This window comes from Pongo abelii, chromosome 14 (assembly GCF_028885655.2).
Source record: "Pongo abelii isolate AG06213 chromosome 14, NHGRI_mPonAbe1-v2.0_pri, whole genome shotgun sequence".
NCBI classification, from domain to species: Eukaryota; Metazoa; Chordata; class Mammalia; order Primates; family Hominidae; genus Pongo; species Pongo abelii.
The window spans coordinates 26,940,290-26,954,949 of NC_071999.2; the positions used below are offsets into that span (position 1 = coordinate 26,940,290).

The 14,660-nt window shown below is 43.0% G+C and overlaps 1 protein-coding gene across 1 annotated transcript in view; it reads left to right on the forward strand.

Moving 5' to 3' along the window:
• Positions 1-14,354, forward strand: part of LOC134759827 (VPS10 domain-containing receptor SorCS3-like) — a 174,016-nt gene extending 159,662 nt beyond the window's left edge. The window contains exon 2 of the mRNA XM_063714749.1: positions 12,619-14,354. Coding sequence (XP_063570819.1) covers positions 12,619-12,777 — 159 coding nt within the window. The 3' untranslated portion in view covers positions 12,778-14,354. The remainder of the gene's footprint in view (positions 1-12,618) is intronic.
• The last annotated feature ends 306 nt before the right edge of the window (positions 14,355-14,660 follow it).

The following is a 14,660-nucleotide window of genomic DNA, read 5'->3' on the forward strand; positions in this document are numbered from 1 at the left end:
CTATAGATTTCTAAGTTATATCACACAAAATTTTGATATTTATTTTTACTCAGTTCGAAATATTTCCTGATTTTTAAAAATCCTCTTTGTTTACCCTACAGTTTAGAAACGTGTTGTTTAATTTTCAAAGGACGGAGATTCCCCAGAGAGCTTTCTACTATTGATTTGTGATTGTGGTTAGAGGCCATATGTTATTTCAGTTCCTTTAAATGTGCTGAGACTTGCTGTATGCTATAGATTGTGGTGTATCTTGTGGAGGGGTCCATGTGCATCTTCACTTGTGGGATGGAGTGTTCCCTAAGTGTCAGCTGTGTCCAGGGGCTTCAGAGTCTTGCTCACATCTTGTATATCATTATTTTCTTTCTCCGTGTTGTATCAATTACTGAGAAAGAAGTATTGAAGTCTCCAAGTATAATTGCAGATTTTTCTATTTCAGCTTGCAGATCTGTTAGTTTTCCATTATATATCTGTTATTAAATGCATAAATGCTTAGGGTTGTCAATTCCTGTTGGTGAGTTGACCCCTTTATCATTATGAAATGTGCTTTTTTACCCTTGTAATATTTCTGTTTTTTTAAACTTTTATTTTAAATTCAGGGGTACAAGTGCAGGTTTGTTACATAGGTAAACTTGTGTCATGGGAGTTTGTTGTACAGATTATTTTATCACCCAGGTATTAAGCCTGGTACCCACTAGCTATTTTTCCTGATCCTGTCTCTCCTCCCACCCTCCACCCTCCTAAAGGCCCCAGTGTGTGCTGTTCCTCTCTGTGTCCATGTGTTCTCATCATTTAGCTCCCACTTATAAGTGAGAACATGCAGTATTTGGTTTTCTGTTCTTGTGTTAGTCTGCTAAGGATAATGGCCTCAAGCTCTATCCATGTTCCTGCAAAAGACATGATCTAATTTTTTGGTGGTGCATAGTATTTCATGGTATATATGTACCACATTTTCTTTATCCATTCTACTATTGATAAGCATTTAGGTTGATTCCATATCTTTACTATTGTGAACAGTGCTGCATGTGTCTTTCTAATGCGTGAACATGCGTGCATGTGTCTTCATAATAAAATGATATGAATTCCTTTGGGTATATACCCAGTAATGGGATTTCTTGGTTGAATGGTATTTCTGTCTTTAGTTCTTTGAGGAATCACGACACTGGCTTCCACAATGGCTGAACTAATTTACACTTCAACCAAAAGTGTATAAGTGTTCCTTCTTCTCCACAACTTTGCAAGGATCTGTTATTTTTTTACTTTTTACCAAGAGCCATTCTGACTGGTCCTTTTTTTTTTTTTTTTTTGAGACGGAGTCTTGCTCTGTTGCCCAGGCTGGAGTGCAGTGGCATGATCTCGGCTCACTGCAAGCTCCGCCTCCTGGGTTCATGCCATTCTCCTGCCTCAGCCTCCCAAGTAGCTGGGACTACAGGTGCCAGCCACCACACCCAGCTAATTTTTTGTATTTTTAGTAGAGACGGGGTTTCACCGTGTTAGCCAGGACGGTCTCAATCTCCTGACCTCGTAATCTGCCCACCTCGGCCTCCCAAAGTGCTAGGATTACAGGCTTGAGCCACCGCGCCCGGCCCTGACTGGTCTTAAACCCCTGGGCTCAAGTGATCCTCCTGCCTCAGCCTCCCAAAGTGCTGAGATTATAGGTTTGAGCCACTGTGCTGGGCCTTGATGTGTTTTTAAAAAATATTTTGTTTGGTGATCATTGAGCTTCTGGACCTTTGGGTTTATGGTTTTCAGCAAATTTGGAAGTATTTTTCCACATTTCTTCTTCAGATATTTATATCCTTTTCCTCTTGGAGCTTCTGGACCTTTGGGTTTATGGGTTTCAGCAAATTTGGAAATATTTTTCCACATTGCTTCTTCAGATATTTATGTCCTTTTCCTCTCTAACCCCTTTTTCCCTTGGGACTTCAATTATGTAATGCATTAGACCCCCATGAGGTTGTCTCATAGGTCACGGATGCTCTGTTACTATTTTTCTTCTTGTGCTTCTTTTTGGAGAGTTTCTATTGCTGTCTTCAAATTCATGCATCCTTCCCTTTGCAGTGCCTAATCTGCTATTAATCCCACCTAGTGTCATTTTCATTTCAGGTGTTCTAGTTTCCATTACAAATTCAATTCAGCAAGACTGCGAGGCTTTTGTTTGAGTTTCCTGCTCACTGTACTTTGGCTCAGAAATCATTTTCAGCTAGAAAGAGAGTGCAATCCTAGTGGTCATTTTGTTTGTTTCTCCTATCGGGGATTGCTTTTCTATCCTGCCTATTGTTTGATATCAGAAAATAGTTGTTTCCTATCCCTTTTTGTGTTTTCTGGTTGTTAGAGTGGAATGGCTAGTCTATACCTCCTTACACCCTCATGGTCAGAAACAGAAATCCAATCAGTATTTACTTTGTCGATTTGTGTGGTAAGATCATGTCATTTTAATTCTATTTCCTTGGTAATTGATGTGCAATTTTTTTTTGTCTTTTAAGTTAGCTTAGACTTCGTAGGTTCACCACAGTATAGGTTGAGGGAGTCAGTTGCTTGGATGTCACCTAACATGGAGTTTTGTTTTGTTTTGTTTTGTTTTACAATAGCGAAAAGTCACCCCAGACCAAAACCACAGGTGTCCCACTGAGTTCAGTTTTCAGAATCTCAATGTAGAGTTTAAAAGGGGAAAAGATATCCTTTCCTAAAAGCAAATATACCTTCGTGGTTTGTTTTTTTGTTTTGTTTTGTTTTGTTTTTTGAGATGGAGTCTCACTCTTTTGCCCAGGCTGGAGTGCAGTGGCGCGATCTCGGCTCACTGCAACCTCCGCCTCCTGGGTTCACGCCATTCTCCTGCCTCAGCCTCCCAAGTAGCTGGGATTACAGGCACCCACCACCACACCTGGTTATTTTTTGTATTTTTAGTAGAGATGGGGTTTTACCGTGTTAGCCAGGATGGTCTCGATCTCCTGACCTCGTGATCCGCCCACCTCAGCCTCCCAAAGTGCTGGGATTACAGGCGTGAGCCACTGTGTCCGGCCTAACCTCCATGAGTTTAAAAAAGTCCACAGGTTTGAGTGAGAGAACTTGGAGAGCAGGAAGGTCACAACCCAGCTCAGATGGTGGACACAGGGAATGGAAAAGCGGGTGACCATCCACATTCCCCTCCGGCATCGTCCCACCACCACGGGCTGAGCGCACACCGAGAGGAAGTCATGTTCTGTTCCTTAGGTGCAACAGGGTTGAAGGATTCTCAATCTCTCCTTCACCAAAATACTTCTTTTTCTATTTAGATGCTTTCCCCTCCTTGTAACATTATGACTGTTTTTTATTTCCACTTGGCTGTGATATTTTTGTGTAAGTCAAATATCAATATAGTTTTCTTGAGAAAAGCGCTGTTAAAGATTGATACCCCGTTTCAGGCTGTAGTAAGTATACATTAGTAATTCACTGGCTATAAAAGCACTTATAGACACAGATGTATTTAAGATACATCATTGTATGTTATATCAGACATTTTATATTTCTGGGAAGATCTCAAATATTTGAAACAGTAAATATATTTTTTAGCTTCATCAATAGGTACTGAATTAAGTAGGTAAGGTTGAGGCTTGAAAATGCAACTTTAAACTTTTGAAATTAAATGTTTAATTTTTAAAAACATAAGAGGAAACTTTTGAATTAAAAATAACTTAGGGTAGGCTGGGAGGATCGCTCACATCTGTAATCCCAGCACTTTGGGAGGCTGAGGCAGGAGGTTCACTTGAGGCCAGGTGTTTGAGACCAGCCTGGGCAACAGGGGGAAACCTTGTCTGTACTAAAAATACAAAAATTAGCCATGCATGGTGGTGGGTGCCGGTAATTCCAGCTACTCAAGAGGCTGAGGCAGGAGAATCGCTTGAACCCAGGAGGCGGAGGTTGCAGTAGCCGAGATCATGCCACTGCACTCCAGCCTGGGTGACAGAGTGAGACTCTGTCTTTAAAAAACAAAAAATGATGTTATATGAACTTTTCTTTTCTTTTCTTTCTGAGACAGAGTTTTCGCTCTTGTTGCCCAGGCTGGAGTGCAATGGTGTGATCTCGGCTCACTGCAACCTCCACCTCCTGGGTTCAAATGATTCTCCTGCCTCAGCCTCCCGAGTAGCTGGGATTACAGGCGCCTGCCACCACGCCCAGCTAATTTTTGTATTTTTAGTAGACAGGGGTTTCCTTACGTTGGCCAGACTGGTCTCAAACTCCTGACCTCAAGCGATCCATCCGCCTCGGCCTCCCAAAGTACTGGGAGAACTTTTCTTAATGACTCAAGATGGTAAGTGTGAATGCCAGGGATTACATTGTGTCTAAGCAGGGCTGCCTTCATGGCTGGGGTTTTAGGGCTTATGGCCTCGGGATTTGCTTGTGCGCTTTTGTTCTTCTGTGCTGGTTCTTGCCTGAGTTGTCATTTCTGACTAGTGACTAGTGTGCCTGCCTGCAGCCGTTTATTTTCCTCTATTCATCCCTAATCTGAGGTGGGGTTGTATCTAGCCTGTTAATCTTATTAGAAACAAGTGTAAACTAAATATGTGCTTTGCTTCTAAAGAAAGACTAATGTTCTATAAGAAAGTGTTTTGATTTTGTGAAGAACTTTCTGAAATGAACTAAATTTCTCTACAGGGTTTTTGATTCCTAAGTCCCAGGAGGTTGGGGAAAGTTTGCCAGAGGGCTAAGAAATAGGCAGGTGAGGTGTTAATACTTAGCTTTAGGGTACAGTGAATTTGGGTACGGATCTGTGTTTTTTGATAGATTTTCCTGAAGCTGGTACTGAAATTCTGTTTCCTTGTTTAGGTACAAGCTATGGGTTTCACTGATGAGTGGGGAGGGCTGTGGCGGGAGGAAAGGAACTGGTTTGGTAGTTGGCAGCAAAGAAATAGATGAACGGTAGGATGGTTAGTCATAATGAGGTTGCGACTGCTAAACTGGCACTGTGGAATGTGTCACTCAGGGGTGAACTGCGTGGTCTCTTTGCGTCTGGCTCCCTGTGTTGTTTGTGGCTGGGCTCTCTCTTGGCAGAAGTGATGTGTACTTTACTTGCTTTGCCATCGGCATGGCTGTCATCAACCCACCATCTAGCAGTTGCTCAAGTGCTGTTGTCATTATTCAAATCAAACTAGAAACTGTCTTTTCATGAATGTGAACATGTCAGCCGGAGCTAGAGGAGAAGCATCAACTCAGGTCCTCTGCCGAGCAGACAGAGATGGAGTTAGGAGTAAGAGAGGTTTACTGGGGACAACCTCTCTGAACGACGAAGACGGGGAGGGGCTGGGATTGGGCCCAGAAAGCCTTCATGTGGCGATGTGGATCTGACGGCTGTGACAGAAACGAGAGAAGCAAGCAGAGCTGGGCAGGGCAGGTCTCAGACCGCACTGCCCATCGGATGGGACCCTCTCATACTGGGGTTGGCAGCGTAGAGCCAGTGGCCCAGTTGCCTTCTTAACAATGGCTTTGGCTGGGCGCGGTGGCTTATGCCTGTAATCCCAGCACTTTGGGAGGCCGAGGTGGGTGAATCACGAGGTCATGAGATCGAGACCAGCCTGACCAACATGGTGAAACCCCGTCTCTACTAAAAATACAAAAATTAGCCAGGCGTGGTGGCACATACCTGTAATCCCAGCTACTCGGGAGGCTGAGGCAGGAGAATCGCTTGAAGGTTGCAGTGAGCCGAGATCACGCCACTGTACTCCAGCCTGGCCGACAGAGTGAGACTCCATCTCAAAAAACAAAAACGAACAAAACAATGGCTTTAACTACTTGTAGAATTTTAAGAGATACTCTGGTCTTAGGAGCATCACATTTACTGATCTTCTGTTAGAGTGGCTGGTGTTTCGCATTTTATAAGCAAATCCATTTTGTCTGTTGTTTGCATGGAGTTCAGTTTCAGAGGGTGTTCCTAAACTCTGGAGGGATATGATCCCTTGATTACTGCTTCTCCCCCTCACTGTCCCCCACAGCAATGTCTCCTGATACAGGGGTGTGGCCCAGCATCTGACTGTCAGCACAGAAAAAGGGAGCTCTGGACCTAGTATGAGACTCCTTGATTGTGGCCCTCCTTGCTGCTAGTGCGTTGGCAGCATGTGTACAGTCGAGTGTGCCATAGACACTCAGCTATGATTCAAGATTGTATGTCAGACATTACTGAGAGCTTGGCACAGTTCCATGAGGGTTCTGTAATACTTGGCTCATTTGTAAGCAGTGCCTTTGGCAGAATGGTGAGCTCTGCCCAGGAGCAGCACAATGCTTTTATTACTTAGGCCTATAATACCTTATCTTCACGGAATTATGGGTCATAAGGATATCACACTGTACAGGTAGTATATTTGGTTGTATTAACTTATACATTTCATTTCATAGCTCATTGATATTAAAAGCCTTTCATTCAAGGGGAGAGCTAATAATTTAGACAGCTAGAAATTCAATAAATTCAGGAAGAGTGCCAAGAATGCCAGGCCTCTTGTCTTTCCTATCCCTGCCAAGCAGTCACCTGCCAGACTCCGTTCGTTCATTCCTTTGATCTGCCTCTGAGGTCAATTGCTGCCCCCTTGGCATCCCAGACCCTCTGACTCATAATTAGAGACCCTTCCTTTGTGGGAACACCTTACCTGATTTGTATCTGTTATAACACATCTTATTCTACTTTCTTGTAATTTTGTACAAGTTTCCACTACTAGATCATTTTGGCTTGTTATAGTTGGTCTATCAATATAGTTTTTCCATTCTCTACTCTTTGCGCTCCTCTTCAGAGAAGTGTCATGCAGGGAAGCAGAGCTAGGAGGGTTTGTCTTTATTGTGTGTCTATCTGGCTATGGGGTGGAGGAGAGCACAAACTCAAAGGAGGGGGCACTCTGGGAAGTCCAGACCATAGCTGTTCATGTTGCAGCATATGTGCTCACGGCTTTGTCTCACTGCACGGGATGTTCTTCTCCATCTTTACCCTCTGCTTTGGAAGCTTTTAGATGAATCCCAGCTGCTGACTTTACAGAGGAAGGCATCTTAAATCTCTCCAACCAATCACCCTTTTCCCCAGCTGGAAGTACTCGTCTTTCTCTTAGACTCTGAACATCCATAGCTCTCACTGTCTCCACTTCTTCCACTCTCACAGGTGCTGAGAATGGTAATATCAGTAGGGCACGGTCCACCCTTACACAAGTGGACACCTTGTTAACTGGGAAGGCAGACACAAAAGCAGAATAATTCTAATGTGGAAAATGCACAGACTGGACCACTGCACGTGGTTACGTTGGTCGTGTGAGACTAAGAAATGTGCTTTCTGGAATTGCTGTCTACCCACCTGTGCCTGGGGGCCCTATGCATAGAGGAGGGGGATCTAACTCAACCCGAGAGTGTGCGACGAGGGAAGACATCTCAGAGGAGAGAAAGCCTGGGCTGTGTCTTAAGGGGTGAGTAGTAGGCAGGCAGAGAACTGGCGGAGAGGAAGCAAGTCCAGGTGAAAGGAAACACTCCACATTCGAAGCTGTCTTAGTTATTTCCACATTGGTCTGTTTCCTCTCCAGACTACAGGTGCTTTGAAGGCAGGGAGAGGGTTTTTTAACTTCTGCGTTATGCACACAGAATGCCCAAAATTTTTGGTGATGGAATGACTTCCTGTCTGCTTTAGCCTTTTTGCCTGCCTCCTTGACTTACTGAATTCTTATACATGTTCCTATCTTAAACTGGGGTGTCCAATCTTTTGGCTTCCCTGGGCCACATTGGAAAGAGAAGGACCATCTTGGGCCACCCATAAAATACACTAACACTAACGGTAGCTGATGAGCTGAAAAAAGAAAATAATCCCCCAAAAACTCATCATGTTTTAAGAAAGTTTACAAATTTGTGTAGGGCCACGTTCAAAGCCATTCTGGGCTGCATGTGGCTTGTGGGCCACGAGTTGGACAAGCTTGCTCTAGAATATGTTAATCTTTAGTATTTGGGACTTGGCTTTTCCTGGCTTAAGCACCCGGTACCATCACTGCTACCACCGCTAAAGCCTGTGAGTCTGGAATGGCTATTGGGATTTCTTTTTAATGCATAGACTCTAGGAGTATACTTTTATTTTTAACAACCCCACAAAACCTAATAAAGATAAAAGATTCAGTTAGTCAACAGATATTTTATTGTCTATTTCAGGAAACTCTTTGAAATGCCACTCTCATTTATATAAAGGTCAGATAGATGATTTATGTAGGTAAAAGGTCATATCGATGATCATATAGATAAGGGTTATATTAATGATTCTTATAGTAACAAACAAAAAAAAAATGCACCTGTGGGCATTGAGCTGGTTGCTTAATTACTCCTTGCCCCATTTTTATTATCTTTAAAAAATTATCTGTAAAAATAAGCATGCTCCTCATATGATTGTTCTGAGGATTGGATGGATTTACACATACAGAATGCTTAGAACAGTGGTAGGCTCAACAATAGTTGTGCTTTTTATCACACTTGTCTATGGCACCTTAGTGACATGGCAAAGACAACAAATCGACCTGGCAACCCTGAGTCGGTTGTGGAGGCCTTGGATTCAGATGATTGCATATGCATCTCTTTGGCAGTGCTCTTGCTTTTTAAAGATTTTCTCATATTTTAAACTTTCTCATTTCTGTGTCTGAGAAGAAAACATGATACACAAAATGTCAACTCAACAAGAGAGTCAGGAAAAGCCATCCTACTGGGGAAGTCTATTTTGTGTCAGTGGAGTTGGGAACAAAAGTGAATGAGCTGGCCTCCGTAGTGACTTGCTCAAATCTGACTGCATGTATTTAGTGGGTTAAGACTGCTGATGGAAGTAGAGCATTGGGTTCATATGACCAGTGATTGTAAGCAAACAGGACAGGCTGATTGGCATGAGAAACTGGGGCGATAGTTGAAGCAAATGAATGTGTTTTTCTCTTGTACTTAACTGCTGACTTCCATCTGCTTGGAGCCTCCACCTCCCCAAGAAAGATTAGAAGGAATGTCAAGAGAAACATCAAGACGTTTTCATTGTTTGTCTTTCAAAAATAGCAGGATTAGGCAAGCCAGCCTTTTGTTTACTAGGAGACTTTGTAGACTAATTCTTCTTTGTAATACATACAATACTTAATTGTATATATTAATCTGCATTATATAGTTATATTATAAATATCTCACACTTACAAGAGTTGGATGGCTTGACTCTCAATATTTTCCACATTGAAGAAGAGATACCTGAGCAGGTTTTTTGATTTTGAGATGAGGGTCTTGCTATGTTGCCCATGCTGGCCTTAAACTCTTGGGCTCAAGCAATCCTCCCGCCTCAGCCTCCTGAGTAGCTGGAATTTATAGGTGCACTCACCATGCCCTGCAGAAGCTGCATGTGTTGGGGTGCACCTGCAATTCCAGCCACTGTAATTTTAAGGAGTGTTTGGAATCCGGAAGAATGGCATGAGGGAAGTGCATTAAAACACTTGCCTGTTTTTGATTTCCAGAAGATGGAGTGGAAGGCAGGAGGAGGAAAGAAAGCAATGTAATGAGATACGCCTTGATGTTTCTCTCCCTGGGGAAAGTTTTCCCAGTCGGAGAGATGAGGTGTGTGGGATAAGTGACGATAATACTGAGGAGCAACAGGGAGGTCCCGTTTTTTTGAACTGCCCACTTGTGCTTCCCATGTGGTCTAGGAGCTAATCTGAAAGCTCCTGGGGCCTCTCTGGGGCCTGGCTTGGTAGGGTTGTGGAATGAGGCTGACAGAAGGTGGCAGAGAGAGCACAGCAGATGCTGTAGTCTCTGCAGAGGGAGCCCAGGTGAGGCAGAGCCATCTAGGGAACACAGATGCCCTTTGACAAAGCCAAGCCAGACCAGTCACAGACATAACCCAAATGCCAGCAAGGGGACTAGGGATGTCATTCTGCAGACCAGTGGAGGCAGAAGGCATTTATGTGTAAGGATCCCAACTATTCCCCATGCCCCCATCTCTACCCTCCATGGATCCAGCACCATTTTCAAGAGAGAAGCCAGAGGAGGATGAAGTGATTTGGGAGCTAAAGTGTCCTTATTCAAGGAAGACTGAATACCCCTTACTTAAACTTTTCACATTGGACTGAGCTGCAAACAAAACTGGACATTTCCATTTTTTCCCAGCTATCTATACAGGATGATGCCTTAAGAGGTGGGTCAGATTAGTTGCAGACTAAATTTAAAGAATTGCATTTTTCTCTGTCCACTTAAGACAGAATGTGAAATTTTGTGTTCGCTTGATTCACTCATCAAACATGTTTACTGAATGACTTCTGCATCCCATTTCCTGGGGATACAGAGGTGATGAAGATGAGCATGGGTCCTGCCCTCCTGGAGCTCCTAGAGAATGCTGGAAGACAGAAAATGAACAGACACATTTTATGGAGTGGTATGTGCCATGGAAGAAATAATGTGTGGTGTTAGGGAATAAGTGAGAAGGGGAATGCTGTAGCTAGGGCGTGGTCACAAAGTGCTTCTGTGGGGAAGTGACATTTAAGCTGATGCCTGAGTGACAGGAAGAAGTGAGTTAGCAAAGACTAGGGAATGACAGTCTAGGTGAAGGAAAAGCAAGTACCAGGTCTCTGGAGAAGGAACAGAGCTGACATCTTGAGGAAAGAAGGTCATCATGGGTGGGGTTCAGGAGCAGCAGGAGAGGGGTCACTGATGTCACTGAGGAGGTGGGCTGGCTATGGGGTTGGTTGCAGTGAAGCCATGTGCCTTTGGCCAAGCTGTGTGGGTCTTCAAAATGCTTAGGACAAGGCTGGATGCAGTGGCTCATGCCTGTAATCCCAGCACTTTGGGAAGCTGAGGTGGGCGGATCACCTGAGGTCAGGAGTTCAAGACCAGCCTGGCCAATATGGTGAAACCCCATCTCTACAAAAATACAAAAATTAGCCGGGCATGATGGTGGGTGCCTATAATCCCAGCTACTTGGGAGGCTGAGGTGGGAGAATTGCTTGAATCTGGGAGGCAGAGGTTGCAGTGAGCCTAGATTGCACCATTGCACTCTAGCCTGGGCAACGGGGCGAGACTCTGTCTCAAACAAACAAAAACAAACAAAATATGCTTAGGACAGGCAAACCACAACTTCAAAGGAAATCGCGCCTCTCCTAGATTAGCTGTTCAAAGATGGTGTTCATGCATATTGAATCAGCAATGAGATTTTAAAATTGGTGTCCCTAACTTGGGCCAGTGTTGGGGTCCTAGGAGCAATGGAGAATGTCTATCCTAGCAACAGAGGAAGTTGCTAAGGAGAAGTAACTGGACTTGTATTTTTAAACCTTGACCAATCCAATTCACATGAAAAATTACTCTGAGTTGAGTGTTTGAGACATAGCTTTTCTTTTTTTTGGTTTTAGATATGAAATACATTTCCTTAAAAGCACATTTGTCTTCATTTAATTTACAGGATAAATTTAATACATCTAAGGTATAAAATGGGTTTTGAGGAACAGAAGCCAGTGTATATTGCTGTACTTATTGGAAACAAGGCTTCAAATTACAGTGGCTCAACTTTCACCCACTATGCTAGAGCCAACTAGGTTGTAAATAAAGTATCACCAGCACGTGTCCCTGCTCACACACAATTACACCTGCAATGCTCTGCTCTTTCTCTGCACAGCCAAATCATAATCATTCTTATAAGCCTACTTCAAATGGCTTCCTGAATGAAATCGCCCTGTTTCTTTGGCCCCCATTGAGACTGGCAGCCATCTTTTGTGCTTTGAATTTCCACATTTCTTGCTCTCTGTTGCTGTAAAAATGGAAGCTTATGCCCCTCTCCCTACCCACTACTTCACAAAATGCCTTCTATCTAGGAGGTGCTCAATAACTGAATGCATTCCATACCCAACAATATTTTAAATCATAAAGAATCCATGGCCTGTTACTTCTCTTTTCATCTTCTCTGATCTGAAAAAAAGAAAGAAACCAACAAGTATTTGCAGTAATAAGAAATCTTGACCCATCAGTGTCACTTTCCCTTTGTGTTTATTTCTTTTGAATTCTTGGATAGAAGTGGATTGCAGATGCTATATTTGGAGAGATGCGGTTTGTGCAAAGGAGGGTCTTGAAAAGGCCTTCAAAATGTGTCTGCCAAGGCTAAAATAATCACATTTTGCATTTACACAGCATTTTCATTGTGTCTGTTTGATTAGGAGAAATAATCAGCCCAGTGCTTCCCCAGTGGCTGAACTGCTTTTGATGTGCCTGTGTTCTGAAGGATTATAAAACATCTTTGTAAATATGGGGTAGAGGCCATAGTTGAACTTGAAACTCTTGAGGAGCAGAACGTATGGGTATATGCATGCACACGTGCTTCATGTTATGAAGGTTTTGCAATGACTGCACTGTTTTCCTAGAGATTTTTCTGGGGGCAAGGAGAAAACTACCTTTACATACTTTTCAAGTACCTAAAACATTGGAAAAAGACATAACTAACTTCTTAACTCATGTAGTAACAGTTTGAATACCTATGTTTACCAGGAAATTTCAGCTAATAGAAATTTAAGTGATTATTTCCTTGAGATGGGAGTTGGGATATAATCAGGTTGTGAACTGCAAAAGAACTTCGTTTATATAAGGGCTCAGCAAACCATGGCCTGTAAAGTAAGACTGGTTTTTACGTTTTTAAAGATGTGTGAGGAAGGAGAAGAAGGAGAAGAAGAAGAGGAAGAGGAAGAGGAAGAAGAAGAAGAAGAAGAAGAAGACGAAGAGGAGGAGGAGGAGGAGGGGAAAGAAGAAGGAGACTATGAGACAGAGACCATATGTGGCCCACAAAGCCTAAAATATTAACCAACTGACACTTTACAGAAAAATTTGCCAACCCTTGATTTATGTAATCGATTTCTATTTTGCAGATGAAGAAACCAAGGCTCAGATGGTAGCCTGCTTACCTAAGCTCACAAGAAGCAGCCTGTTCTATTAAAGGAGAATCGGATTCAAGTTTCTGCAGATCTGGCTTCTAATCATATCTTTCATTTGAGCTAATATGGTTTTGTGACTGATAATAAGGTTTCCCTTTTGGCTCTATCGTTCTAGAGTTCACAGAGAAATGTGTGCAATGCAGTTCTAACACCAACTACCTGGAGTGAGGTCAGACTTTACAGGTTAAGGGCGCAGTCCTCTAGAAGACTGTCCATGCTTCAACAACCAGCTGCAGGCTGTGGGGTTCCCAGACCACCTGCACATCTGACCAACTGGCTACACATTCAAAGGTTCCTACTACTCCTCAAAGAACTCAGAAAAAATGCTACACTTATGGTTACAGTTTTATTACAAAGGATACAAGTCAGGACCAGCCAATTGGAGACACAGAGGTTGAGATCTGGGAAGGTCCTGAACATGAAGCTTCTGTGTCTTCAAGATGTGTCACTTCCTGGCATATTGATGTGAATCACCAACCTGGGAGGCTCCCCTGAGTTTCAGTGTCCACAAGTTTTTTATTGGGGTTTCATTATGTAGGCATTATTAATTGGATCATCAGTCACATGAATTCAACCTCCATCCCCCTTTCCCCTCCCCAGAGGTTGGAAGGTCAGGCTGAATCACCCGGCTGAAACCCCCAACCCTCTAACCACATGATTGGCCTTTCTGGGATGGCTGGACCCCATTCTTAAACCATCTAGCAATCCACCATGAGTCATCATCTTAGCAGGAACTCAGGAGCGCACAGAGGGACCCACCATGAATAGCAAAGATGCTCCTATCACTGCGAAATTCCAGGGATTTAGAGGCTCCCTTACAGAAACTGAAGACAAAGACCAGACATATTATTGCACAAGTGTCCGAGCCGGGTCTGACTCCACCTTGACTTTTCATTCTGTGCGTATGGAGCACAGTTACAGACTGACTGACGTGGGACGGCCTGTGTGACTGGCGTTGGGAGGAAGACGAGGGTGGCCTGTGTGACTGGCATTGGGAAGAAGATGAAGGTGGCCTGTGTGACTGGTGTCGAGAGGAAGATGAGGGTGGCCTGTGTGACTGGCATTGGGAGGATGATGAGGGTGGCCTGTGTGGCTGGTGTAAGAAGGAAGATGAAGGTATTTCTTTCCGAAGTTGTTTTTTTTTTTTTTTTTGAGATAGTGAAACTTCTTTGCCAGGGAAATGGACTAGATATGTCTCAAGCATCTTTTGGAGTTTTAAACATTTTGAATTAAGTTAGGGTGAAAATACTGCAGTTTGGAGTGAAGGATTTTGTTTCTGTGTTACTTAAGGCAATGAAACAATAATAATTTGCCCTTATGTTAACCCTTCTTTCGTGTTTACTCCCTTATTTGAAGTTCTTAACTCCCTGACCTTTTTAGTTTATGCTTTTATTTATGTATGTTACATAAAAGTTATCATAAATAAATACATACATATTATTATAATATTTAATATATTGAAACAAATTTCAAAAACCTGTCAGCATTTTTCATTTTCTTCCCCAAAACCATCTCCATGGAATTTGTTTATGTAATGGATAGAAATTAGGTGTTGTCCTCACTTTTACCTGCTCCCCTGACAATGTGAGGTCCATCATTGTCCTTGCTTCCTCACCAGTGACTTCCACATTCTTATTGCCACACACACATTCCAAGTGAGTGAAACGATGAGGAATTTGAGTCATTCAGTAAAATGAAAAACATGACCAATCATGTGGTTAGAGGGTTGAAAATATGAAAATATACGTTTTG